This window comes from Lissotriton vulgaris, chromosome 2_1 (genome assembly GCF_964263255.1).
Source record: "Lissotriton vulgaris chromosome 2_1, aLisVul1.2, whole genome shotgun sequence".
Taxonomy (NCBI): Eukaryota; Metazoa; Chordata; class Amphibia; order Caudata; family Salamandridae; genus Lissotriton; species Lissotriton vulgaris.
The window spans coordinates 377116242-377144186 of NC_141687.1; the positions used below are offsets into that span (position 1 = coordinate 377116242).

The 27945-nt window shown below is 46.6% G+C and overlaps 1 protein-coding gene across 1 annotated transcript in view; it reads right to left on the reverse strand.

Moving 5' to 3' along the window:
- The window catches only part of DPH1 (diphthamide biosynthesis 1), a 1562622-nt gene that overhangs the window by 1365530 nt on the left and 169147 nt on the right, over positions 1–27945 (reverse strand). The window contains exons 2-3 of the mRNA XM_086955191.1: positions 27414–27566; positions 3856–3919 (exon numbers count right to left, since the gene is read on the reverse strand). Coding sequence (XP_086811317.1) covers positions 3856–3919; positions 27414–27566 — 217 coding nt within the window. The remainder of the gene's footprint in view (positions 1–3855; positions 3920–27413; positions 27567–27945) is intronic.

The following is a 27945-nucleotide window of genomic DNA, read 5'->3' on the forward strand; positions in this document are numbered from 1 at the left end:
GAAAGCAGGATGCATCGGTGCCTCTGGATGCAAAACTCACCGTACATGATGAAATGCCTGCCAGTTCCAAGAGGCAGTGCTCACTCCATGAAGGTGAGCGATGATGCCGCTTTCCGCACTTGGCTACTCAAAGGTGGCTTTAAATCATCAGACATTCTTCTTGGAGTAAAGCTTAAACTTGCTATGTCTAACTGACATTCAAATCTGATGCTAATAAATCTTCCTGGTCACATTGATCCGCCTTTATTGGAAATTTGAGCTGATCCAGAAGTGAAACCAACAAATGTGCTCATATGTGAAGTATGCAAAAACTACGTTTGCAGCAAATTGCCTATGCATATCTGTGCACAAGCCAGTCGGTAAAACTGTAATTTCACAAGTCGGTCTTTGCAAAACTGCACTGCACTAGATTAATGTTTCTTTATCTGGCCCCTGATGTTTATTGAAAAAAAGAAAACAACACATAAAAAAAATGCCAAAGCAGATTTTCGATGCCCTACGCTCATAACAAATTAAAGCCAATTATTAAAGAATTCAATTTAGGCGGATTTAGGGATTAAGCCGTCATTAGACTTCTTATTACATATCTTTTCAAAACAGTTTCTCAAGTGCCTGTAGGCACGTGTGTGCTTTGCTTTCAGCTGTTCACAGTCGATGCTCAAAGCTCTATGGTGTAGTCCAGGCTTATTAACCGAAGACATCTTTTTTAGAGCATCAGATGTTTAGGAAACATTTCACATTCCCATAAGAGACCCATTTTACAGATAATTTTAAAGTGTTCACTCTTTAGGAACGCCTTAAAATGTTTAAAGAATACAAGATTCTAACATGTAAGGCAATGTAATTGCCAAAAAACATCTTAGAAAGCGTCACCATCACGTTTCCCCAACACAGCTTTTCTCCTGCATCCCTAATAACTTCATGTGTTTATTATTTTAATATAACATCTGGTTAGCATATTGGTTCAGGAGGACACTCAGCAAAAAGAGTCGAGGGCCAAGTAGCACTTTTTTTTTTAGCACACTTGAGCACTACTTAGGCGTTGCAAAAAGTAATCCGCAGGCCTACAGCTCAGGCCTTGACTAGTAATATTAGGACCTGCGGATATTTATACCAATGGATGAAACCTAGTCCTTGGGATAATCGGAAAGTATAGCAGATCTTCCACAGTACTAAGGTTAAGGTTATGAACCGCCACATGGATACTCACAAGGAAAACGCGGTGGGAGGGACCATCAATTAGATCGTAACTATCAAGAGTAGTAATTTTACGGGTAATCACACAACTTTCTGATTTTTGTTTTCATCCTCGTGGACAAATCCATTTACTGCAAAAACATGGCTCACGCACGAGTGTAAATGGGTGGGAAAGTTCACTAAACGCCGCTGGATTTCGAAGGGGCATTGTGGACTATGTTTCTCTAGCAGGGAATATATATATAGATATATATGTTTCAGCTAAACTACCCCTGTCGAATTGATGTCGGACTAATTTAAAATACATAGCACAATGACAAGTTCTCCCTGGGGGGCTGTGTGACTACGGGAATTCCAGCCAGTAAGGGCGTCAGACATAGTGTTCTTAGTACCTTTTTGTTTAAAATATTTTATTGAACAAAAGCAGAGGTAGTGTTTAGCAGACAGTCATGAGTTACAATCTTGACATAGAATACGTACATTACAGCAGTGCACCAGAAGCACGATTACGAAGGGGGACCAGGTCTAGCCATTGCCATGTTCTTACTACCTTTTTGAAAGTTTCTCCATTGTAAGTCCACATAGAGTGACAAGGACTGGCTAAAGCTCGAACTCAGTGAAATGGTCTACAAATGTAAATTACACACATTTTGCACACTACTAGTTTTAATAAGAAAAACAACTTGTTTGATTTCTTCTTGGATTGCCTTTCTTCTTCCAGAGTTGGAGAAGCGGAAGTGGCTTCTCTCACGGAGGGCCATAAGTTATATTGAACAATGAGTCTGACGTCATGACAGTGCATGAGGTTCGATACTTGCATTACAATTCTGGCTAGCACCAATTTCTAAGGGCCTGATTAAGAGTTTAGTGGCCCCAAAGCGGACGGTACAGTGCACCTTCGGCTGTAGGACCACCAATCCCGTGGTGTCACTACCGCCAGAGCAGGAGTTCTTTCCTGGTCTGTTGGGCGGTCCGGCAGCAGTATATCAGGCTCATGAAAGAGCCTAACAGACAGACAGCCGCTCTCAGAGCGCCAACTGCACCTTCCTGCACGGTGTGGCATTTATGTGTCCTTTAGGAGAACCACACATACGGCGTCCAGATTTTGCTGGGCACGACTTATGCTACTTTTCGGTTTGGCTCCAGTGCAATACACAGGACCACTTCAAATAATAACCTTTACTAGGAACCAACGGCTTATGAGGCATACAAATGGACGTACATTGATTTTGGGAGATTCCACATTTCTTGATACTACTGAACGCCAACACTGGCCATTTCGAGAGGGTACATTCCAGTTGTAAATTTTCATTGCCCTGATGAGGTTCCCCAGTATGGGAATGAAATGCGTGGGCTGGAGTTTCTTAGTTTGCTGAATTTTACAAAACTGGAATAAAGAAATTGATTTTACACATCCCTAATTGACTTTTCGACTTTATGATCTGTGCACCCCCATTTAATAAAAAAATTATTCTTTGATTTTAGAGCACAGTAACGTCATGCAACGGCTGGCGTTGGGGTTGGCTGCGCAGTAAACTTACTAATTGGAACTGGTGTGCGGTGCGGAACTAGAGTTTCGCCGTTGCTCCATGGGACAGTTACTAGTCCAACTCCAAACCATATAATTGGCTTTGTCAGCTGACCAGCACAACCATATCCTCAACATACATACAATTCATAACAAGTTAATTTCAATATACCAAACCTACATGTATACAACATTGCATCCAAATCATACCTCCTATATGATCAAACCTAAACAAAGCAATTGACAACCGTACACCACAGGAGAACGTAACAAACAAAAAAGTCCTCCTGTACACAAATCCACTCACTACACAAATCAGGACAGGACCTAGACGGCAACTATTTAACAGGAGCCATATTTGAACATACGATTAGTTACGTCTACCCTAGTCATGTGCCATCCAATAGGATTAGTGGCTAAACAATATCAAACACACCCAAGTCTTATGTGCAAAGATCACCTTACTACGGTCCTCACAAATCCCAGAAACGCAATGGTTTGCCCAGGCACCAGAAAGACTGCGGAATGCATCAAAAAGGTACTCTTAACACAACATACAATCAGAGTACAGGTCTTGACGTAAATGTGCGATGTTATCTGTAAACATAATGGTTGCAAAAGAACAACGTGTGTAAACATTTCTAACCACACTGTTACTTTAAGGAGCCTTTATTTCTAATGATCATATGTAAGTGTAAAGTGATCTAAAAAGTTAGTTTTCTTTTCTGGGGAAAAAAAACAGAAGCAGCAAGTCACTTTATTATTCAAGTTTCCTAATCATGACATTTTTACACGCTTCAACAAGATGCTTATCTTTTTAAATAGGAGAATACCAAGAATCAGTGGTCAGCAGTAATATTAAAAATTAGTTCTTAAAAAAAGGGAAATTAACGTGTGAAACATCCTCCCCCAGCCCCTTAAGTGGAGGGACAGCACCAATGCAATTCAGAAAGCTGTGTACAACCATGGAAACCAAATATAGCGAACGTAAGGGTAATTCTGAAAGAAATAAAAGTTGTACGAGTAAATATCAGATAGTATTACAGCAGGTGTGAAGAGTCTATCAATCAATATCTCCCTACAAGTTCTTAGGATTTTTTTTTTTTTAGATAAAACTTTGGAAGTCCTACCTTTCAATAATGTCCGCAATTGTGCAGGCAAAGATCAACAATCCTTCAGGCATCTGAAGCGCCACTGAAAGTAAAAGAGACAAGCATTAGAAATGCAATCGGGCTCAGATTTATTTGAGTTTGAGCTAATGGCATTGTAAATGCCAATGTATTGTTGCTATGTGTTATTGAGTGTGTTCATGTGGTGTGTACTGCCAGTGATCTCCTTGTGAGTGTGCGAACTATTGCACCACTTGCCTGTGATGTCCTTCTTGTGAGTGTGAGAAGCTTGCACCTCTGCTGCCTGTGGTCTCCTTGTGAGTGTAAGAAGCTTGCACTGCTGCTGCCTGTGATGTCGTTCTTGTGAGTGGGAGAAGATTGCACCTCAGCTGGCTGTGGTCTCCTTGTGAGTGTATGCACTGTCATCGCTAGCCTGTACATATGCACTGTTATCGCTAGCCTGTAGATATGCATTGGCTTCACTAGCCTGTAGATATGCACCGTCATCGCTAGCCTGTAGATATGCACTGTCATCGCTAGCCTGTAGATATGCGCTGTCATTGCTATCCTGTAGATATGCGCTGTCGTCGCTAGCCTGTAGATATGCATTATCATCGCTAGCCTGTAGATATGCACTGTCATCGCTAGCCTGTAGATATGCTCTGTCATCGCTAGCCTGTAGATATGCACTGCCATTGCTAGCCTGTAGATATGCATTGGCTTCACTAGCCTGTAGATATGCACTGTCATAGCTAGCCTGTAGATATGCATTGGCTTCACTAGCCTGTAGATATGCGCTGTCATTGCTATCCTGTAGATATGCACTGTCATCGCTAGCCTGTAGATATGCACTGTCATCGCTAGCCTGTAGATATGCATTGGCTTCACTAGCCTGTAGATATGCACTGTCATCGCTAGCCTGTAGATATGCTCTGTCATCGCTAGCCTGTAGATATGCGCTGTCATTGCTATCCTGTAGATATGCGCTGTTGTTGCTAGCCTGTAGATATGCAATATCATCGCTAGCCTGTAGATATGCACTGTCATCGCTAGCCTGTAGATATGCACTGTCATCGCTAGCCTGTAGATATGCTCTGTCATTGCTAGCCTGTAGATATGCACTGTCATCTCTAGCCTGAAGATATGCATTGTCATCGCAAGCCTGTAGATATGCACTGTCATCGCTAGCCTGAAGATATGCACTGTCATCGCTAGCCTGTAGATATGCTCTATCATCACTAGCCTGTAGATATGCACTGTCATCGCTAGCCTGTAGATATGCATTGGCTTCACTAGCCTGTAGATATGCACTGTCATCGCTAGCCTGTAGATATGCTCTGTCATCGCTAGCCTGTAGATATGCGCTGTCATTGCTATCCTGTAGATATGCGCTGTCGTCGCTAGCCTGTAGATATGCATTATCATCGCTAGCCTGTAGATATGCACTGTCATCGCTAGCCTGTAGATATGCACTGTCATCGCTAGCCTGTAGCTATGCATTGGCTTCACTAGCCTGTAGATATGCATTGGCTTCACTAGCCTGTAGATATGCACCGTCATCGCTAGCCTGTAGATATGCACTGTCATCGCTAGCCTGTAGATATGCACTGTCATTGCTATGGCTTCACTAGCCTGTAGATATGCATTGGCTTCACTAGCCTGTAGATATGCACTGTCATCGCTAGCCTGTAGATATGCACTGTCATCGCAAGCCTGTAGATATGCATTGGCTTCACTAGCCTGTAGATATGCACTGTCATCGCTAGCCTGTAGATATGCATTGGCTTCACTAGCCTGTAGATATGCGCGGTCATTGCTATCCTGTAGATATGCACTGTCGTCGCTAGCCTGTAGATATGCATTATCATCGCTAGCCTGTAGATATGCACTGTCATCGCTAGCCTGTAGATATGCACTGTCATCGCTAGCCTGTAGATATGCACTGTCATCGCTAGCCTGTAGATATGCGCTGTCATCGCTAGCCTGTAGATATGCTCCGCTAGCCTGTAGATATGCGCTGTCATCGCTAGCCTGTAGATATGCTCCGTCATCGCTAGCCTGTAGATATGCATTGGCTTCACAAGCCTGTAGATATGCACTGTCATCGCTAGCCTGTAGATATGCTCTGTCATCGCTAGCCTGTAGATATGCACTGTCATTGCTAGCCTGTAGATATGCATTGTCATCGCAAGCCTGTAGATATGCACTGTCATCGCTAGCCTGTAGATATGCACTGTCATCGCTAGCCTGTAGATATGCTCTGTCATCACTAGACTGTAGATATGCAATGTCATCGCTAGCCTGTAGATATGCATTGGCTTCACTAGCCTATAGATATGCACTGTCACCGCTAGCCTGTAGATATGCTCTGTCATCGCTAGCCTGTAGATATGCGCCGTCATTGCTATCCTGTAGATATGCGCTGTCGCCGCTAGCCTGTAGATATGCATTATAATCGCTAGCCTGTAGATATGCACTGTCATCGCTAGCCTGTAGATATGCACTGTCATCACTAGCCTGTAGCTATGCATTGGCTTCACTAGCCTGTAGCTATGCATTGGCTTCACTAGCCTGTAGATATGCATTGGCTTCACTAGCCTGTAGATATGCACCGTCATCGCTAGCCTGTAGATATGCACTGTCATTGCTATGGCTTCACTAGCCTGTAGATATGCATTGGCTTCACTAGCCTGTAGATATGCACTGTCATCACTAGCCTGTAGATATGCACTGTCATCGCTAGCCTGTAGATATGCATTGGCTTCACTAGCCTGTAGATATGCACTGTCATCGCTAGCCTGTAGATATGCATTGGCTTCACTAGCCTGTAGATATGCGCTGTCATTGCTATCCTGTAGATATGCACTGTCATCGCTAGCCTGTAGATATGCTCTGTCATCGCTAGCCTGTAGATATGCGCTGTCATTGCTATCCTGTTGATATGCGCTGTAGTCGCTAGCCTGTAGATATGCATTATCATCGCTAGCCTGTAGATATGCACTGTCATCGCTAACCTGTAGATATGCACTGTCATCGCTAGCCTGTAGATATGCATTGGCCTCACTAGCCTGTAGATATGCACTGTCATCGCTAGCCTGTAGATATGCTCTGTCATCGCTAGCCTGTAGATATGCGCTGTCATTGCTATCCTGTAGATATGCGCTGTCGTCGCTAGCCTGTAGATATGCATTATCATCGCTAGCCTGTAGATATGCACTGTCATCGCTAGCCTGTAGATATGCACTGTCATCGCTAGCCTGTAGATATGCTCTGTCATCGCTAGCCTGTAGATATGCACTGTCATCGCTAGCCAGTAGATATGCATTGGCTTCACTAGCCTGTAGATATGCACAGTCATCGCTAGCCTGTAGATATGCATTGGCTTCACTAGCCTGTACATATGCGCTGTCATTGCTATCCTGTAGATATGCACTGTCATCGCTAGCCTGTAGATATGCATTGGCTTCACTAGCCTGTAGATATGCACTGTCATCGCTAGCCTGTAGATGTGCATTGGCTTCACTAGCCTGTAGATATGCGCTGTCATTGCTATCCTGTAGATATGCACTGTCATCGCTAGCCTGTAGATATGCTCTGTCATCGCTAGCCTGTAGATATGCGCTGTCATTGCTATCCTGTTGATATGCGCTGTAGTCGCTAGCCTGTAGATATGCATTATCATCGCTAGCCTGTAGATATGCACTGTCATCGCTAACCTGTAGATATGCACTGTCATCGCTAGCCTGTAGATATGCATTGGCTTCACTAGCCTGTAGATATGCACTGTCATCGCTAGCCTGTAGATATGCTCTGTCATCGCTAGCCTGTAGATATGCGCTGTCATTGCTATCCTGTAGATATGCGCTGTCGTCGCTAGCCTGTAGATATGCATTATCATCGCTAGCCTGTAGATATGCACTGTCATCGCTAGCCTGTAGATATGCACTGTCATCGCTAGCCTGTAGATATGCTCTGTCATCGCTAGCCTGTAGATATGCACTGTCATCGCTAGCCTGTAGATATGCACTGTCATCGCAAGCCTGTAGATATGCATTGGCTTCACTAGCCTGTAGATATGCACAGTCATCGCTAGCCTGTAGATATGCATTGGCTTCACTAGCCTGTACATATGCGCTGTCATTGCTATCCTGTAGATATGCGCTGTCATCGCTAGCCTGTAGATATGCGCTGTCATCGCTAGCCTGTAGATATGCACTGTCATCGCTAGCCTGTAGATATGCACTGTCATCGCTAGCCTGTAGATATGCACTGTCATCGCTAGCCTGTAGATATGCGCTGTCATCGCTAGCCTGTAGATATGCTCAGTCATCGCTAGCCTGTAGATATGCACTGTCATCGCTAGCCTGTAGATATGCTCTGTCATCGCTAGCCTGTAGATATGCACTGTCATCGCAAGCCTGTATATATGCATTGGCTTCACTAGCCTGTAGATATGCACTGTCATCGCTAGCCTGTAGATATGCATTGGCTTCACTAGCCTGTAGATATGCACTGTCATCGCTAGCCTGTAGATATGCTCTGTCATCGCTAGCCTGTAGATATGCGCTGTCATTGCTATCCTGTAGATATGCGCTGTCGTCGCTAGCCTGTAGATATGCATTATCATCGCTAGCCTGTAGATATGCACTGTCATTGCTAGCCTGTAGATATGCACTGTCATCGCTAGCCTGTAGATATGCTCTGTCATCGCTAGCCTGTAGATATGCGCTGTCGTCGCTAGCCTGTAGATATGCATTATCATCGCTAGCCTGTAGATATGCACTGTCATTGCTAGCCTGTAGATATGCACTGTCATCGCAAGCCTGTAGATATGCATTGGCTTCACTAGCCTGTAGATATGCACTGTCATCGCTAGCCTGTAGATATGCACTGTCATCGCTAGCCTGTAGATATGCTCTGTCATCGCTAGCCTGTAGATATGCGCTGTCATTGCTATCCTGTAGATATGCGCTGTAGTCGCTAGCCTGTAGATATGCATTATCATCGCTAGCCTGTAGATATGCACTGTCATCGCTAGCCTGTAGATATGCACTGTCATCGCTAGCCTGTAGATATGCATTGGCTTCACTAGCCTGTAGATATGCATTGGCTTCACTAGCCTGTAGATATGCACCATCATCGCTAGCCTGTAGATATGCACTGTCATTGCTATGGCTTCACTAGCCTGTAGATATGCACTGTCATCGCTAGCCTGTAGATATGCATTGGCTTCACTAGCCTGTAGATATGCTCTGTCATCGCTAGCCTGTAGATATGCGCTGTCATTGCTATCCTGTAGATATGCGCTGTCATTGCTATCCTGTAGATATGCGCTGTCATCGCTAGCCTGTAGATATGCACTGTCATCGCTAGCCTGTAGATATGCTCTGTCATCGCTAGCCTGTAGATATGCTCTGTCATCGCTAGCCTGTAGATATGCACTGTCATCGCTAGCCTGTAGATATGCACTGTCATCGCAAGCCTGTAGATATGCACTGTCATCGCTAGCCTGTAGATATGCATTGGCTTCACTAGCCTGTAGATATGCGCTGTCATTGCTATCCTGTAGATATGCGCTGTCATCGCTAGCCTGTAGATATGCATTATCATTGCTAGCCTGTAGATATGCTCTGTCATCGCTAGCCTGTAGATATGCTCTGTCATCGCTAGCCTGTAGATATGCACTGTCATCGCTAGCCTGTAGATATGCACTGTCATTGCTAGCCTGTAGATATGCATTGGCTTCACTAGCCTGTAGATATGCACTGTCATCGCTAGCCTGTAGATATGCTCTGTCATCGCTAGCCTGTAGATATGCGCTGTCATTGCTATCCTGTAGATATGCGCTATCATCGCTAGCCTGTAGATATGCATTATCATTGCTAGCCTGTAGATATGCACTGTCATCGCTAGCCTGTAGATATGCTCTGTCATCGCTAGCCTGTAGATATGCACTGTCATCGCTAGCCTGTAGATATGCATTGGCTTCACTAGCCTGTAGATATGCACTGTCATCACTAGCCTGTAGATATGCATTGTCATCGCAAGCCTGTAGATATGCACTGTCATCGCTAGCCTGTAGATATGCACTGTCATCGCTAGCCTGTAGATATGCTCTGTCATCACTAGCCTGTAGATATGCTCTGTCATCACTAGCCTGTAGATATGCACTGTCATCGCTAGCCTGTAGATATGCATTGGCTTCACTAGCCTGTAGATATGCACTGTCATCGCTAGCCTGTAGATATGCTCTGTCATCGCTAGCCTGTAGATATGCGCTTTCATTGCTATCCTGTAGATATGCGCTGTCGTCGCTAGCCTGTAGATATGCATTATCATCGCTAGCCTGTAGATATGCACTGTCATCGCTAGCCTGTAGATATGCACTGTCATCGCTAGCCTGTAGATATGCATTGGCTTCACTAGCCTGTAGATATGCATTGGCTTCACTAGCCTGTAGATATGCATTGGCTTCACTAGCCTGTAGATATGCACCGTCATCGCTAGCCTGTAGATATGCACTGTCATCGCTAGCCTGTAGATATGCACTGTCATTGCTATGGCTTCACTAGCCTGTAGATATGCACTGTCATTGCTATCCTGCAGATATGCGCTATCATCGCTAGCCTGTAGATATGCATTATCATCGGCTTTAGTGGGTCAATTTCTGCAAAGTCATATGTAGTGGGCGGGAAGAAACGTGAATGACACAATAACGGGATAATGCATGAAGAGGGCTCTTTAAAAACTCCTGTTAGTAAGTGTATTAAACATAAAATGTTTGTTCAGATCAGTAGGTCTTGGGTAATGGCAGTCCTAAAAAGTTAGTTACTGGCTATACAATTTCTAGAATATTTTGTGTGTGTTATCGAGGTGGGAGGCTGATGCGTTGATGGTGATTGTTTCCTGCTTCGAGCACATTCCGCAGGGGCATAGATAAGCATCCCTGCACCAGACATCGAGTCCAGAAATCTCCGAGCCTTAGGCACACGCTCTGCCCAGCTGCCCCCTCCACTTCACACGGCAGTGAATCACACAGCGAGAGATAAGAACTGAGAAGGAGTCAGCGCTCGTGATGTGTGAAAAGTTCAAGCAGGACACCTCTCTTAACCATCTGGATTGCATTAGGGCACTCTGACAGCTCCTAATTAAGATTAATCACTCTGCCGTGCTCGTTCGCGCACAGAATATGCCACATCGGGCACGCGTAAATTACTTACAGCCTATCACGTCAACGCTACTAAATACACACCACAGCGAAGACGAATCACTAGGCAGATGCCATAAAAATATAAGGAATGTGCCAGCCGGAGCCCTTTCTGCATTTTTTTTTTCTAAATACAAAAGAGCTCGGAAACTCCGCCCACCACTTCGTGGTGACGCGGAGGCCCGAGCCCTAAAAATGTCAGCTCAGGGAGGTAAGCGAACTAGATAAGTATACAAGAGGACCACAGAGGGCTCAGCAGAGTGAAGCAGAGAGAGTACTAGAAAGATTTGAGTACCAGCCCTGCAGAGTTATCAGGGCGAACGGTCAGAGGAGACAAAAATAGAAATGTGTAGCAGGCCGTAACAGGGATCAGGAGGAGAGAACAAAGGAAACAATATGAGGGAGAAATGTGCAGTGGCCCAGAAAGGGACCAGTAAGGTGAAGAAGGACAGGGAAGATAGTAACAGAGAAAGAGAGAGGGGGCAAGACTAAGACTATAAAAGGGATCAGGCGTGAGAATAAGAACTATAAGAGGGAAATTTGCTGCAAGCTAAAAACAGCAAAAGGACAGAGATTGAGAAACGTGTATTTCCCACAGAACCATTACATGCTGTTAGGAAGACAGCTGCCATTCCAGAGGTTGCTGCAGGAGGGGACAAGAAGGCCACAACTGGCCTAAGGATAAACCAAACGTAGATCCTTCATAGAGCCCCTTCATAATAAACCGGTTTACAAGCTGGCAATTTACTATATATCTATATCTATCTATCTATATCTATATCTATCTATCTATCTATCTATATCTATATATATATATATATATATATATATATTTTTTTTTATTTATTTTTTTTTCTCCACAAGCGCCGGTTAACGAGTTCAGCTGTCCGTGGGCGGTCCCACTTGGCCACCGGCAGGCTCACAAATTATATCCAAAATTCTCCTCAGTTTATGAAGAAATGTGGGACACCCAGAGCTTCTGTATCGGCATTTATTCAAGCAGATGAAAAAGTCTCACAACGCGTTTCACCACTTAAGGCTTGATCACGATATATATATATATATGTAGGTACTTTTTGCAGGAAAGAGAAACAATCATTGGTTTTCCCAGCTAAAAACGACATGAATATTTTTCCACCTTGTACACTAGACCCTGTAAGAGGAGAGTGGACCCACAGGTATGCTGCATCTAAGTGTAGAGACCTGTGGACTGTTCTACTATTGCCATTTGAAAACCAGGTATGCACATCACCTGGTTCAAAGATCAGTGGTTTGTGACCTCAACGGCAGTCAGAAATCATGGATACCTCTCTTTCTGAATTGCGTTTTGCAATTAAGTAAGGGTCGATAATGCTTTCTTGACTTCTCGATATTGTCACCCTATTCCCTACTAATGAGAATACCAGACTTGCAGGCATGGTAAGATATGCAGACCTGCAGGGTATAGGTCAGTAAATAGGGGCGCTCAGAGTCGAGTGCATGAAGGGAGAGGGTTTGTTCATAATGTGACTGATGGCAGAAGCGGACCACTGATTAATGGACAGTCTGCAGAAGAGTCACTGTTTATGTTTGAGATGAGAATGTTCTTGTTGTTATATATGCGAGGAGCTGCCAAGTAGGCTTATCCTGCTCTGCAGGACTCTAGCCACAGTTGAGGGAATGTTGTCCTGCTAGAGGTCCTCAGAAAAGAGTAGAGGGGCAGGAAGCTTAGGGACCCAAGGACTTAAACTAGCGACAGACTGACTCAAGCCTATGAGGACAGATTCTTAGAGGTCACCCTGGTGCTGTGCAATCTCTTCTGCCTGCAAGGCCTGTTTGATGATTGTGCAGAGGCAAAAGCATCCTTTCGGTGCCAGAGAGCAAGTGTGAAATGCTTAACAGATCACCTTTGTAGGATCACCTAAGTGGGTGAGGCTGTATTAGGCTGGGCTCTGCTCCCGTATAATCTGGGAGTGGGGATTGCCTTTGACATGGTAATAAGCCAAGAAGTGTCTATGGGTCCGCTGCAAAGGATCAGAGTGCATTAGTTAAATTTAGTCTGCATGTTGTGTCGTAATAGAATATGCCACTAACTCTTGTTAAGGGTTTTTGGGTTTCTTTGAGACTGTAAAATCCGATTACGCAGCTGTATTGTCTGGACGTCTACTATGTATGATCTGTTTGAAACCAATAAATAGATCTAAAAATAAACTCTTGTTAAGGTAAGACAGCCACCGAGCAGCACCTAAGATCCAGAACAAGAGGAGCTTAGTCCACAGGCAAGTCAAGAGAGAAGACCACTATTCTTTTACAGCAAAGTGGAGTTCAAGCTAGACTGAATGTGGAGGAAGGTTCTCGTTGTGAGATACAATATTCCTTCCCGTCTACTAAGGTGTGTAGATATGCTGACTATACTAGTAGCTAGTAAGTAGTCAATAGGCCTCTTTTCTATTAGCCGCTTAACCGCAGAGCGAATTCCGCCGCAGTGCGGCAGTTAAAATGAATGGGTGGGACCGCGTCAGGCAACGGGCGTGCGCAGCACTACCGAGGTAGTGCTCGCAACGGCCGTTGGCCAACGCGCGCAGCGGAGAGGATTAGGCAAATTTAGGACTGATACAATAAGGTCAAAAGTTATATGACATTTAATAAAATGCCTTTTCAGTGGAAAGTGCAGCTGAACCATAACTATATGATGTATGCATCCCTGGAAAGGATCATATGCCATTTGTTACCACTTTTGAGTGTGGAGAGTGGCTACGACTAACCATGATCCCCCCAGCCCCTCAAAAATTTTAATATATAGCATATTATACCCTGGCCATCTGCGAATACGGGTTATGCCATGACTTTGTTTCATGTGTATTTGTTTAACAAATGCATTTAACCAGACCCAGGAGATTCAAAGGGGTAAATGTGTGCAACAAGATACAATCACACTGAAAAGAGGAGCTTTGACAATCACAATTGTTTCATTGTGTGAAGTAATAGGTGGGTGCAATCATGAGGCAGCAAACCGTTTGTCTCTTGTCAATTTTGCTGTACTGTGATCAACTCAAATTCGACATTTCCACTGTGGTAATAAAGGCCTAAATGTGCGTTTATTACAACAGTTTCTCCAAACAACATAACATTCTCACTGACATTGCATAAATGGTATTCATACAGATACATACTGCAATATGCTATGAATTACACCATGGGGTGCGGGCGGGGCACGATCCACTAGCGGCAAAGCCCCAACGGGATCATGATCAACATAGGTGCCGACTGCAGGCTGGGCCAGTTCACCCCCTCCATCATACTGAATGTGCTTTTAGCATGCAGGAAGGCACGCACGCCCGCACTGGTGGCCATGCATTAGTGAAAGCCAGACTGGCTCTGGGGATGATCCGGTCTGCCTTTTATTGCAGGTGGCAATCTGTCCTGCATTTCAAGGAGGGGTAGAGATCCCTGCAGGCGGGGGCATGGAGTGCGGTGACACCACAAGCTGGGGACCGCGACTGTGGAACCTCCGTATCACCCTCCCAAGGGACAGGGGGATAGAGGGAGGGGGTGCAGTGACCGTGCAGCACCTCTATAAGAGCACAATCAGCGTGCCACTCATTAGTGCCTTTGCCTCTACGCTTGCAGCTGAATTGGCGCAGGGTCAAAGTGTTGCCTCATTTGCTTGGGACCACGCCCACATTCAGATGAAGAAACCCCTTTGCGATCGCACCCGATGCATGCGTGGTTTCTTCTAGAATGCCAAAGCGCCCCAGGCGCACAAGAAGTAGCGCAAATGCCTGTTGCGCCCCCAGTGCACTTAACTGTAAAATGAGCTGCATACGCAGAGACTCCCACCAGATTCGTGGCATAGAGCAGGACTGGGGTCATTTTTCTACTGCTCAGTCCTCAGAATAATTCTTAACATTCAAGGTTTACATCAAAGCAAGTGGCACTAACTCCCCGCAGCAAGGAACACTAAAAGGAACCGAGCGCTCCCCTGTGTGCTGTGGAGAAAGCACGGCTGTCCTGTTTACAATATGGAGAGGGATGCAGTGTGACAGCGTCAGACAGGGGAAGACGAAGCAAAGAAAGGGAGAGACGGTCTTCAGTCGGGTGAGAGAGGCAGCCTGGGGAAGGGGGAGTTCAGCAAGAGAGAGGGGTTGAGAGTGGGAACAGTCCGGGGACGAGCAGCGCAGCGCGTGCGACAGGGTGTGGAACAAGGAGTGCTTCAGGGGCCTACCCGCCATTGGTGCAGCAGGTACAGTGGCACCAGGGTCCAGAGGGGCCATTTTAACCCTGGTTATTGATGCATTTACAATTCAAACATTTCCCGTTTTGCACTAGTGCCCGTGATATACCGGCTATGCCAATGAGGGCTCATGTGGGAGAGACGGTCTGGGGGGGAGGAAGCATAGCCAGGCAGAAAGACGGACTACGGAAGAGAGAGTGCTGCTTAAGAGCATGTCTGTGGAGGAAAGACGGCAGGAGGTGAGAGAGATACGACCTAGGCAGGAGAGAGATGGTCTGTGGAAGAGGGGAGCGAAGCTGCACAGAAACAAAGACGGTCTGGTGAAGAGTGCGTTCCACATGACCGGGCTCGAGGAGGAATTGGAAATGAATAAAAGAAGAAAGGGGCGTATATGTGTGTGTGAAAGGGAGAAAGCCAGCCAGACCCACAACGATACAACATGGGAGCGAGATGAACAGAATAACTAATGTAACATGACAAGTGACAAAGGAGGGTGTGGCCATGGAAGAAACCATGCAAGACGTGTCTACCCGGAGCTCTACACACGGAGCCAGATAACCCCTCCAAAATTATACATTTGCCAAAGTAGAGCGACATAGTCAAATAGTGCCACCTCGAAGCTGCCAAGGTTTCAGATTGCTTATGAGTTAAATTTTCATAATTTCAGTTTAATTATGAGTGACATTCAACGACTATGAGTGAGGCTTTCTTGCAATCAAAATAAATGAAGCAATGAAGACGAGGGAAACATAAATATCAGAAGTTACACCCATTTGAGCAACGGGAAACTCTAAAAAGATCTTAAAACGTCTGCAAAGCACCAGAAATGGAAGGGCTTAGGATGTGAGTTTCCAGCACGGAGCATAACTTAGCCTCACTGACACTGAACTCAACTTTTGTGCAGACTGCAGTCAGTGACTGCAATGCAGAGCTCAGCTCAGGCACTCTAACTTTACTTACAGGGCATGCTATTGGCTCAAGAAGAGAAAACAAAAGCAAGCGTACCACTTTGAGGTGTTTTTCCGGCCCGGGGCCGTCAACCCTGCCGACTTCTTGTCGTGTCACCTCAGCATGGCGCCATCACCGCCTACACCCACAGATGAAGAATGCACCAAAGAGTTCGTTCAGATGGTCTCTCTCAATGCATGTCCTGTCGCCCTCTCACTCGAAGACATCGGATAAGCAGCAGAGGTACAAGATAAACTCATTAAGTCAAGACCACTCTAACCAACCAAAACTGGCGTCACTTTCTGGATGGAGTCAGCTCCCTCACTGCAGAATAACAGCTTTTCCGACAATACGCGGGGAGGGTGCAAAACAAACTCAACTTGGGCCTTCATGCGAGGGACAAGACCTGTCATTTCAAGGAGCCTGCAAAAGGAAGTAGTCCGTCTGGCGCTCCAATGCCATCAAGGCATCTCGAAAACCAGAGCCAAACTGAGAAGCAAAGTCTGGTTCCCGGGAATGGACGCAGCTGTCGAAGAAGTGGTACAAGGTGAAGACAACAAGGACCCCCTGGGTAGTATATAGACTCCTAGGGCAGGGTAACAACTAGTGTGAGAAAAATCCCAGGACGTCTAGTGTACACTGTGAACAATCGGGATAGGTCAGTAATCAAGCAGGAAAAATCAAACATATAACTATATCTATACAAAATATGTATCTTTAATAAGTATTTGTTTAAAAACAACATATAGTGTGTGACCACGGGGTCAACCCATATAATAGAAGTAAAAAATGATTCAATTACAAACAGTTCAATTAATCAAAACAACATAAAATTCATAAACAGTACATAAAATTCATATATGGAGATGCATGTAATACATCAAATATTAAAAAGAGAACATAAGTACTCGACGCGCGTTTCGGCAGTGAACCGCCTTCTTCAGGAGACATAGGATAAATCAAACATTGGATGCTCTATCCATACAATAACAGTGATGGAAGGTGATAACCCCTATAATTTGGATTATTTTCAGAGAGACGAAGGTTCTTGGATATTTATAAAGTGTACCGGAATAGTGATCCGATGAGTCTTGCTCGCTACTAGGAGGCTCGGGGAGGGAAAAGTAAAAAGGTAGTTTCTATGGTGATTAAACAACGTGTGGACAGCAGAAAGGTGCTGTTCCAATTCTCGTGTTTTATGGATCTGATTTCCCCATATAAAGTTAATCACCCGTCTCTTAGATATAAAAACACTACGCGAGCAGCAGGGTGGTGCTGTTCCAACGCTTGTATTCTATTGATCCGACCTCCACATAGAAAATGAATCAGCCGTCTCTTAAATTTAAAAACAGTACGCGAGCAGCAGGTTGGTGCTGTTCCAACGCTCGTTTTCTATGAATCCGACCTCCACACGGAAAATAAGTCAGCCGTTTCTTAGAGAAGTAGGTGACGGGCGGACAGCAGGATGGTGCTGCTCCGACGCTCGTGTTGCGGGGACCCGGCCTCCACGAAAAATGCAGATCAAATGCAGATGTTTGATTTTTCCTGCTTGATTACTGACCTATCCCGATTGTTCACAGTGTACACTAGACGTCCTGGGATTTTTCTCACACTAGAAGAAGTGGTACAAACCTGTCCCTCCTGCAACATCACAGGTAGTGACCCCGCTCCACATCCGGTGATCAAGGACTACCCGTGCCTGGAGCCATGGTCCAAAGTAAGCATCGACTTTGGGTTCTTCCCAGACGGGCGGAACACGATGGTGCTTGTCGACTCCCACTCGAAATTCCCTGTGGTGGAGGTGGTATCGTCAACAGCGTTTCACCACGTCAAGACAGCGTTGGAGCGCATCTTTGCCATGATGGGACTACCTGAGGAGATTAAATCGGACAATGGGCCGTCGTTCCAAGGCAGAGAATTCCAAGACTACCTGGCCTTCAGGGGCATCGGACACAGGAAGATCACACCACAATGGCCCCAGGCAAATGGAGAGGTGGAGGGTTCATGCGCACCATGAACCGAGCTCGCAGGATAGGGTTCGGGAAGGGAGAGAATGCCAAACAGTGCCTCTCCCAGTTCCTGGTTGCCTATCGCCACACCCCACACTGCACCACTCAGTGTGCCCCAGCCCACCTTGTATTCAGGGGAGCACCAAGAGACTGCGTCCCGGCGGACGGCTCGTGGAATCCACCCACGCTAGATCAGGGTGCAGCCCAAGCACGAAGGTAAGCGTTCAATGACAAGGCAAGCCAGGCTCTAAGAGCTCAATCCATGAGCATCCTCGTTGGAGACCATGTCGTGGTACAGGATCGTCACCCAAAATGGAAGTATCGCACCCCATATGAGCCGGAGTTGTGGGAAGTTGTCTATGTCCACGGCACAATGGTATCGGTCATGAGGGGAACCCGGGTGGTCACGAAGAACACCTCCTGGTTCAAGAAGGTCACAGAGTGTGTGCCATGTACGATCAGGTCAGAAGGGATTCAGAAGACGGAGAGGGGGCAGTCCCCGCGAGCGACATACCTGGCAACGCAGAGCGAACACAACACCCATCCGTAGGAGAAACAGAAGCGGTAGAAGAACCACAGAGCCAAGGAGCTGAGTTCCAGGAGAAAGGAAAGGAGGGAGAAGGGTTGGAAGTCACTGAGAACCCCCGGAGCCAGAAGTATGGTCTCCGGCCTAACCCAACCCCTAGTCAGAGACTAAAAGACTTTGCATGGTGCACCAAGAAAGACTAAAGACTTACCCGTAAGGGTTCATGTATCTGAAAGATTGGAGGGATGTAGTGACGGAGCCACCCGGCCCGTTCACTCACGCTGAACACGCACCCATGCACCCAGAGGGCGGGCTCGCCCGAGGGTATAAATAAAATAGCTTAAGACTGCTCAGGGTCTTAGCCCAGAGATAATAACCGAGAAAGTGTTGTCACTTCAGTGTGTACTGATACTGATGCCTAGTCGAACTGCTGTCTGGGTCCTGCTACACCCCTGACAATACACCCCCACACCAATATACCAAAGCTACTAGTCGTACACCTGAAGGGACTGCTCACAGCCCAGGAAAAGAGATTGGTGCCCCTCCGGGAGAACAGATACAGGGGCGCACTTTCGCGGACAACCCCATAGCAGTTTAGAGAGAGGGAACCTGGGGTCAGCACCGGAATACACCATAAAGCGACGGGAGCCTTGAACAAGAACAGTGTGCGCTGAAAGGAAATATAGAAATCAGCCTCGACCCAAAAAGACAGAGTGAGAATTTGTCTCCCACTGACCACGACCATTTTGAAAACCTCATATCGGAGAGACACCCCGAGGCTGACCCTCATGGCGTCCACAAAAATGAAGACTCCCACACACTTCTCAATAAAAGACATGCTACAGAAACCAGACCCGCAACAGTCCTCAATACTCAAAGCTGGCGTGGGCTGAAACCCCAGCCACAAAGAAGATAACCACACACTATCCAGAGTTCTGTAAGGACGTCACTTCTCTCATACAAGATTTCAGTAGATCTCTATCTGAACTTGATCAATCTCTACACCATATAGACTCACCTTTGGACCAAATAGAGAACCCTGGGCGTGATCACCAAATAGGGTTGCCACTTGGCCAGTTTTATGGCCGGTATTTTAATGTCCCACGGGTTGAAAAAGAATAAAAACAATTAAAATCGACTAAAGTTAGCACAGTAAGTGTTACAAGAAAACACTTTAAAATGTTTTCTACAGCTGCCCTAATGACCCCTGCCTTATAATTAAACATGTTAAAAATGAATATAGATATTTCAAATAAAGTTCCACTTAAGAATCAGGTCCTGGTCTTTACAGAACCTTTAAATGTGGGCAGGTGGCCGGTATCTTCAATCAATCAATCAATCATATCATTTGTAAAGCGCACTACTCACCCGTGAGGGTCTCAAGGCGCTGGGGTGGGGAATGCTGCTACTGCTCGAAAAGCCAGGTCTTGAGGAGTTTTCTGAAGGTCAGCAGGTCTTGGGTCTGCCGTAGGTAGATGGAGAGGGTGTTTCAGGTCTTGGCGGCGAGGTGGGAGAACGAGCTGCCGCCTGGGGTCGCTCTTCGGAAGCAGGGGACTGTAGCAAGGGCGAGGTCGGCGGATGGGGGTGTAGAAGCTGAGTGGTCTGTTGAGGTACGTTGGTCCGGTGTTGTGGAGTGCCTTGTGTGCGTGGGTGAGGAGCTTGAAGGTTATCCTCTTGTTGACCGGGAGCCAGTGCAGGTCTCTCAGGTGGGGTGTGATGTGGCTGAGGCGAGGGATGTCGAGGATCAGGCGTGCAGAGGTGTTCTGCATGCGTTGGAGCAGTCTCAGGAGTTTGGCTGAGGCTCCTGCGTAGAGGGCGTTTCCATAGTCCAACCTGCTGCTGACAAGGGCCTGGGTGACTGTTCTTCTCGTTTCAGTGGGGATCCACTTGTAGATCCTACGGAGCATGCAAAGGATGTTGAAACAGGAGGAGGAGACGGCATTGACCTGTTTAGTCATGGAGAGGGTGGAGTCGAGGATGACCCCTAGGTTGAGTACGTGGTCGGTGGTTGTTGGAGCGGTTGCCAGTGCGATCAGCCACCAGGAGTCGTCCCAGGCCGAAGGTTTGGAACTGAGGATGAGGACCTCCGTCTTGTCAGAGTTCAGCTTCAGTCGGTTGTTCCTCATCCATTCAGCAACGGCCTTCATTCCTTCGTGAAGGTTGTTTTCGGTGGTGCGGGGGTCCTTGGTGAGGGAAGAGTATCAGCTGGGTGTCATCGGCATAGGAGAGGATGTTGAGGTCGTGCCGACGGGCAACGTTGGCGACCGGTGCCATGTAGATGTTAAGCAGGGTTGGGCTGAGGGATGAGCCCTGGGGTACGCCGCAGATGATCTCGGTGGCTTCGGAGCGGAAGGGGGGGACGAAGGAGGCTCTGTGTTCTGCCAGAGAGGAAGGAGGTGGTCCAGTCCAGGGCCTTCTCTTGGATCCCAGCGTTGCAGAGGCGTGTTCATAGTGTGTGGTGACAGACCGCGTCGAAGGCGGCTGACAGGTCCAGGAGGATGAGGGCTGCCGTTTCTCCGTTGTCCAGCAGGGACTTGATGTCATCAGTGGCGGCGATGAGGGCAGTCTCGGTGCTGTGGTTTCTGCGGAACCCGGACTGGGAAGGGTCCAGGATGTTGTTCTCTTCGAGGTAGTGGGTCAGTTGTTTGTTGACTGTCTTCTTGTTGACCTTTGCTGGGAACGGGAGCAGGGAGATGGGCCGGAAGTTCTTGAGGTCCTTGGGGTCCGCCTTGGGTTTCTTGAGTAAGGCGTTGATCTCGGCGAGCTTCCAGCTCGCTGGGAAGGTTGCTGTCTCAAAGGTGGTGTTGATGAATTTCCTGGAGATGGGTGCGATGGATGTACTGGCTTTGTTGAAGATGTGGTGTGGGCATGGATCTGACGGATATCCAGAGTGGATGGTGTTCATGATCTTGATGGTGTCATCGTCGTTGATGTTGGTCCAGTAGAGCAGGCTGTTGGTGCGGATGGTGGTCGTGGGGGCAGAGGTCTCGGTGGTAGTCGTGGCATTGAAACTGTCATGGATGTCTGTGATCTTGCGGTGGAAGAAGGTGGCCAGCGAGTCGCACAGGTCTTGTGAGGGTGGGACGTCGTTGGTGTTTGAGCTGGGATTGGATAGTTCCTTCACGATGTTGAAGAGCTCTTTGCTGTTGTGCGCGTTGTTGTCTAGGCTGTCTTTGAAGGAGGCCCTTTTGGCGGTCTGATGAGGTGATGGTGTCTGCGGGTGGCATTCTTGTGGGTGGCGTGGCTGTCCGGTGTTCGTTCATGGAGCCAGATCTTCTCCAGCTTTCGGCAGGTTTGCTTGGAGGCCCGGAGGTCTTCAGTGAACCAGCTGGCTATCTTGTTGGTATGATTTCTGGAGGGTTTCTTGATCGGGGCGAGGGTTTTGGCACAGTCGTTGATCCACTGTCTGAGGTTGCGGGCGGCGGTGTCGGGGTCGGTATGGTCGGCGGGTGGGCTCTGGGCGAGGGTGGTGGTTAGCTGGTCTTCGGTGACTTTGCTCCAGCAGCGGTGAGGCATCTGTTGGGTGCGGTAGTGCGTGGTGGGTTTCTTGAAGGTGAAGTGGATGCAGCGGTGGTCGGTCCAGAGAACTTCGGTGGTATGGTTGAAGGAGATGTGGGGGCTTGCGGAGAAGATGGGGTCAAGCGTGTGACCGGCGGAGTGGGTGGGTGTTGTGACGAGTTGTCTAGGTCCGAGGTTGGCTAGGTTGTCGATCAGGGTGGTGGAGCTGGTGTCGTTATTGTTCTCGAGGTGGAAGTTCAGATCCCCGAGGAGGATGTAGTCCATGGAGGCGAGGGAGCGTGTGCTGACGAAGTCGGCGATAGAGTCGCTGAACTGTGGTCGGGGATCGGGCGGTCTGTAGATGAGAGTTCCTCTGAGGATTTTGTTGGGGTCGGTGTGGATCTGGAAGTGCAGGTGTTCGGCGGTGCTGAGGGTGTCGTCGGTGTTGTTCAAGGCTCTGAGAGTGTTCCTGTGGACGATGGCGATTCCTCCTCCCGCTCTGTTGGTGCGGTTCTTGCCGGTGATCTTGTAGCCTTCCGGGACGGCTATGGCTATGTCGGGTGCCGAGGCGGAGTTCAGCCAGGTCTCTGTCAGGAAGGCGACGTCTGAGGAGGATGAGTAGAGTAGGACCCAGAGTTCAACGGCATGTTTTCGGGCGAAGCAGGTGTTGAGAAGGATGCATCTGAGGTGGTTGGGTTCTTTCCTGGTCGGCAGCATGGTGGGGAGATGCTTGTGAAAGTGCAGTTCCGGCAGGTGAAAGCTCCGTGGGTGCACTTCGGGGCGGCCAGGAAGCAGGTGTGTGATCTTTCGGTGTTGAGTGCGTGGAGGGTTCTGGCATCGTAGCGGTGTCGGGCATCGTGGCGTTCGTGGTGTCCAGGGGTCCTAGCGCTGGGCGCGGTCCAGGCACGGGCGGGCACTGACGGGCTTGCCTTAGGTGCGCCAGGGGTGCGGCCGCGTAGCAGCCTCCATATGAGGGGATGCGGGAGAGAGGAGCAGCTGGGAGGCAGGAGCGGGGCGGCGAATGGGATTGCAGGTGGGTGGGGAAGGGGAAAAAAAACAAGTCTGGGCAAGAAAGCAAGTACAGGCACAGGGGAATAAAAACAAGTCTGGGCAAGAAAGCAAGTACAGGCACAGGGGAATAAGAACAAGTCTGGGCAAGAAAGCAAGTTCGGCACAGGGAAAAAATACAAGATTAGGCAAAAAAAAAATGCAGGCAGAGCCGTGCAGCAGCGTGGGGAGTGACCTGCCTGCGAGCAGGGTCATAGGTCGCTCTCGTACCTTTGTCTGGAAAAAGTGATAACCCTACCACTAACATAGGCTAGGAATCGGGATCGCCATTGTTCACTGAGCCTATATGATCTGCACAATTATTGAAAGTAAAAACTTCACATATGCTAAGTGATTGCTATGGGCACTTAAATTTAATCTGTCTACCACCTTTATCAGTGCCCTGAATTACCACCCGATTGGCCCCAAGATCGTTTTCTCGTCTGCCTTATCTTGCTTTTTGTCCAGACACATATTAATAGTGGCAGATTTCCCTATACTTAAATCATCTTAATTACCATCTGGAAGAAGGAACTTTGTTTGAAATTAAAATTATTTTTCCAATTAGTGTTTGGCCTCATGCATCATTCAGGTCACTCGCTTGATCTGGTTTTTACAAATCATTTCTATCTCAAATTGGAAACTCCAGTTCCTCTGGCACAGTCTCACCATTTCACAGTTCCCATTAAAATAGTTAGTTATTGCAATCAGCTTCCCACAATGCTAGCAAAACACACACAAATGTAACACCCTTAGGCTAAGGTTAGTCCTTCGAATCGGTCTTCTGTATTGGCTTGCTCCGCTACTGCATCATAAATCTCCATTCGCACAGCTGACTGCAATACCTAGGTCTCTCTTCCTCAGTTCTGTAGCTCTATTGCCTAACAAAACTCATAGGACATATTCCTCCTCTCCTTGGGATAATACAGAACTCTGAGTCGCCAAACGAAACTGTAAGAACTTACAACACTTATAGAAGAAAAGCACTCTGATTACAAATCAATAGATTGTCAAGAGATTAATATGCATTAACTACTCATCAGACCAGCCTGCACTGCCTTCGCCACGACCAAGATAGGAACTTCCAAACATACAGTCCATGATAGGTTTCTCATTGTTAAAAAAAACTCTTAAACCTCATGCATGACAACGCTACTATCCCATCCCAGCAACTGTGCAATGATATATCCTATTTTTTCTTAGATATATTTGCCAAAATATATTCAAGCTTTTCCCCTCAGCTGTTCTCTAAGCCCCCTCCAGATTTGACTACCCGTACTGTCTCGGAAACGGAGTCTTCTATGACTGAATTTGCAACACTTCCCATTGAACAGGTCAAGTCCCTAATAACCAACATCAAATCAGGATGTCCATTGGTTCTCTGTCCTCCCACCGTACTCTACATTGCTGAAGATGTGATCTGTCCAGCCTTGACCAAATTATGTAATCAATCTCCTGCCACTGCGACAGTTCCAGATCACTGGTAGTGAGCCCTCCTGATACCTTTACTGAAAAAAGACATCTGCAGATTCCATTAATTTTTTTCTTTTTAGATCTCTCTCTCTTACATTTTTCTTTCTCAAAACGTGGCCAATCTTCATTTATCAGGAAACCAATACCCTTCTTGATTCATCTCAATCGAACTTCTGGCCTTAGCACTGAATTTGCACTGGATGACATCAGAACGACACTAGACCAGGGCGACTCTACCATCTGGTTTCTTCAAGATTTCTCTACACATGGCATCACACCCCAACCCGATTGCTCCCCTTTTGGATATCAGTATCTGTAAGGAAGCCTTAAAATGGTTTCAGTAATTTCTTTCTGATAGCTCACAGGCTATCTCCCTTCACCCGTTTAGATCATACTTCACACTACCATGAAATCTAATATTCTTCAAGGCTTTTCACTGAGATCCACCAGTTTCAGTTTTTATGTTTCTTCCCTTGCACTGCTTGCTGTGCTCAGGGCTGTGAAATCATCTCTTACACTGGTGACATAAGAGTTCTCGTCACCATACCCGCTTTGTTGCCCCATGCAGTAGCCACCTGGCAACTGAATGGAGAAGGTTGCCAGGTGGATGATTACAAATGGTCTCACACTAAACAGACAACACTGAGGTCCTTATGTTTGGTAGGGACAATTCAATCTGGTGCTAAGTTTTGTGGCCTATTGCACTTGAACAATGCCTAACTCTTGTTGCATCAGCCAAAAGCCTTGACTTGTTTGCTTACACACAATCTTTCTCTACAATGTCAAATCAATCAGATCTCAGCCATTTCTTTTCACTGTCTCAGAATGCTGTGAAACGTTCTTCTTCTGCTCCCTCGGACATCACTTAAAGCGGCCATCCTCACATTCTTCAGATTGGGAAATGCACTTTATTTGGGAACTCTTCAATATGTTTTACAGTATCTTCAAATCTTTCTAAATTTGTCTCCATGCCTTCTCCTTAATATTTCCTCTCACACATTTATCACTCTCCGTCTGGCAAAACGATACTAGTTGTCCATCTATAAGAAAATAGCCTTCAACATCTTACTTTTTACCTTCCATGCCGTCAACAATTGTAGCTATTGCTACCTCAAAAAAAGCTCCCTATCACTCTACTCATCTTCTTTCTTCAACTTCTAGTAATGATCCAACAGTCCCTCACATCACAAGACTAAGTCAAGGTGGATGCTCATTTTCTTACTTGGAGGAAGAATACTGGAATTCTCTCCCGGCTGACATTAAGAGCTTGTCTTCTTTGAGTCTTTTTTACAAGAAGGTAAAAATATGGGTATTTCAACAGCCATAAATTCCCCTCTTAACTGCGTCCTGGTATAAGTGCGCTCTACAAGACATTTCATCATGATCCTCATTAAGAAGGTAAAAAGTGCAAAGGGAAAAAAGAGAGAAGGAGAAAGCAAGGCAAAAAGCGAGAGACAAGGTTCAATGAGAGAAGAACAGGAAACAAAACTTCACTCCGCCTTCTATCTGCTCTTTCATTGCCCTTCGCCAGACATAAAACTACTTTCAGTCAGTACTCTTTTCTCTGCCCTCAGCTTCAAAAGACAATGATCACATCCTAGTTCTCACCTGTTAAATGACTTCAAGGCGACCTCTCCCTCTTATCCTCACTACCATCAGTCTTACCTCTCATTAACCCCAAGTTCCAGTCTGGCTTCTCAATACCCTACGCCCAGGCATTTCATTGACCTCTGTCTATGTTCTTACTGTTCATAGCCAAATCTAAGGTTGTGGGCCTCAGTTTGACCAGTTGCTGCCTTTTGCATGAATTTTCAATTTCCCGAGTCATCGCATTACTATCTTCTGCCTTGCCCATCTTTGGCTTTAACTTCCCTACTCAGTGTCCTCGCATGATCGATCACTGCTGTCAAGCTGACCCCTACTCCTCGCTTGACCTTTCCCTTCACACTGCACTTCACCTGGTCAGGTACTGCCCTCATTCTGCACTCTGCCTGTCCTTCGCTTGATGCTCCTCTGCCCTCAGCCTATCTTATATGCCCTAATTCTTACCACCCACTAATTTTAGCCAGACCTCTCATTACCATCAGATGAAACACTCAGCCTGAAACCTTAATGTTTTGTGTCCTAGTTCAGCACTCTCACAAGTCTCAGGCCTAGTGCTTTACACTTCCAGTGCTATCACTCACTAGCTTCAATATGAACTTACCGCATACAAACTAACCACTTAGTGCATTCAGCCTCGTTCTGACATCCAACTACCCTTGACCTAACCACATACTGCCCTCGGTCTGACCTCACCCCGATCTGAGATTCCAGCATGACCCCTTTTGCCCTCAGCATCATCCTTAACACGGACCAATGCTTATACCCAGCTTGCACCCCAAATATCTGGGAACACTCAAACACAAATAGTGAACGTTTTATGTACCCACTGACAGATGAAACTGTGGAATACTTAAGAAAAGAATAAGCAAAAACAAATAAAAATCAGGAACTGCATTGTTTTTGCGAAAAATGTAATTACGAATCATTCCCCAAAATAGCCATAATTTACACACATGCAGTGAATACTTCTTCAACTGTCTTGGTTCCCAACATCTAAACTTACCATACCTGCCGCCAGACCACTCTGCCGCCAACCCTGTGCGGTCTACTCACCTCTTTTGGCTCCAGTCTGTTGGATCCTCCAGATCGTTTTATAGATCTCAAAGTTGTAGTTGCTGGGGAGAGTGCCAACTGCTTCCTGAAGCTCATGGTTGTTCAGGATTTCCTCTGGAATCTGGTTGGCCACTCGTCTGCGTGGAGCTCGAGCTAGGAGAGGAGAAATAGAAGTGAGCCCAAATTGCAGGATTCTCTTGACATCCTTCATCCCACTCACCGCACACCCACAACATTTATGGGATACGTAACACAAGTACATTCACTGGGAGAGATAGAACATGGATGGACTTCAAACCGTCATTGCCCATAAAACAAAGAAAAAGAGTTTCAAAGCGTAAACATTTGCTTCTCAGAAGTTGCTGTAGCAATGTCTTGCTCAGCCCCTGGACCAATGATTTGTGAGACAGCCGGGTGGAGTCTCTCAGAGGGGACTTTCTATCGATAATTGTTGGAAAAGTTACTTGTTTTCTATGATGATCTGACAGATAATTGATCACTACACAGAATACTTATCATAGACAGTGCTCCC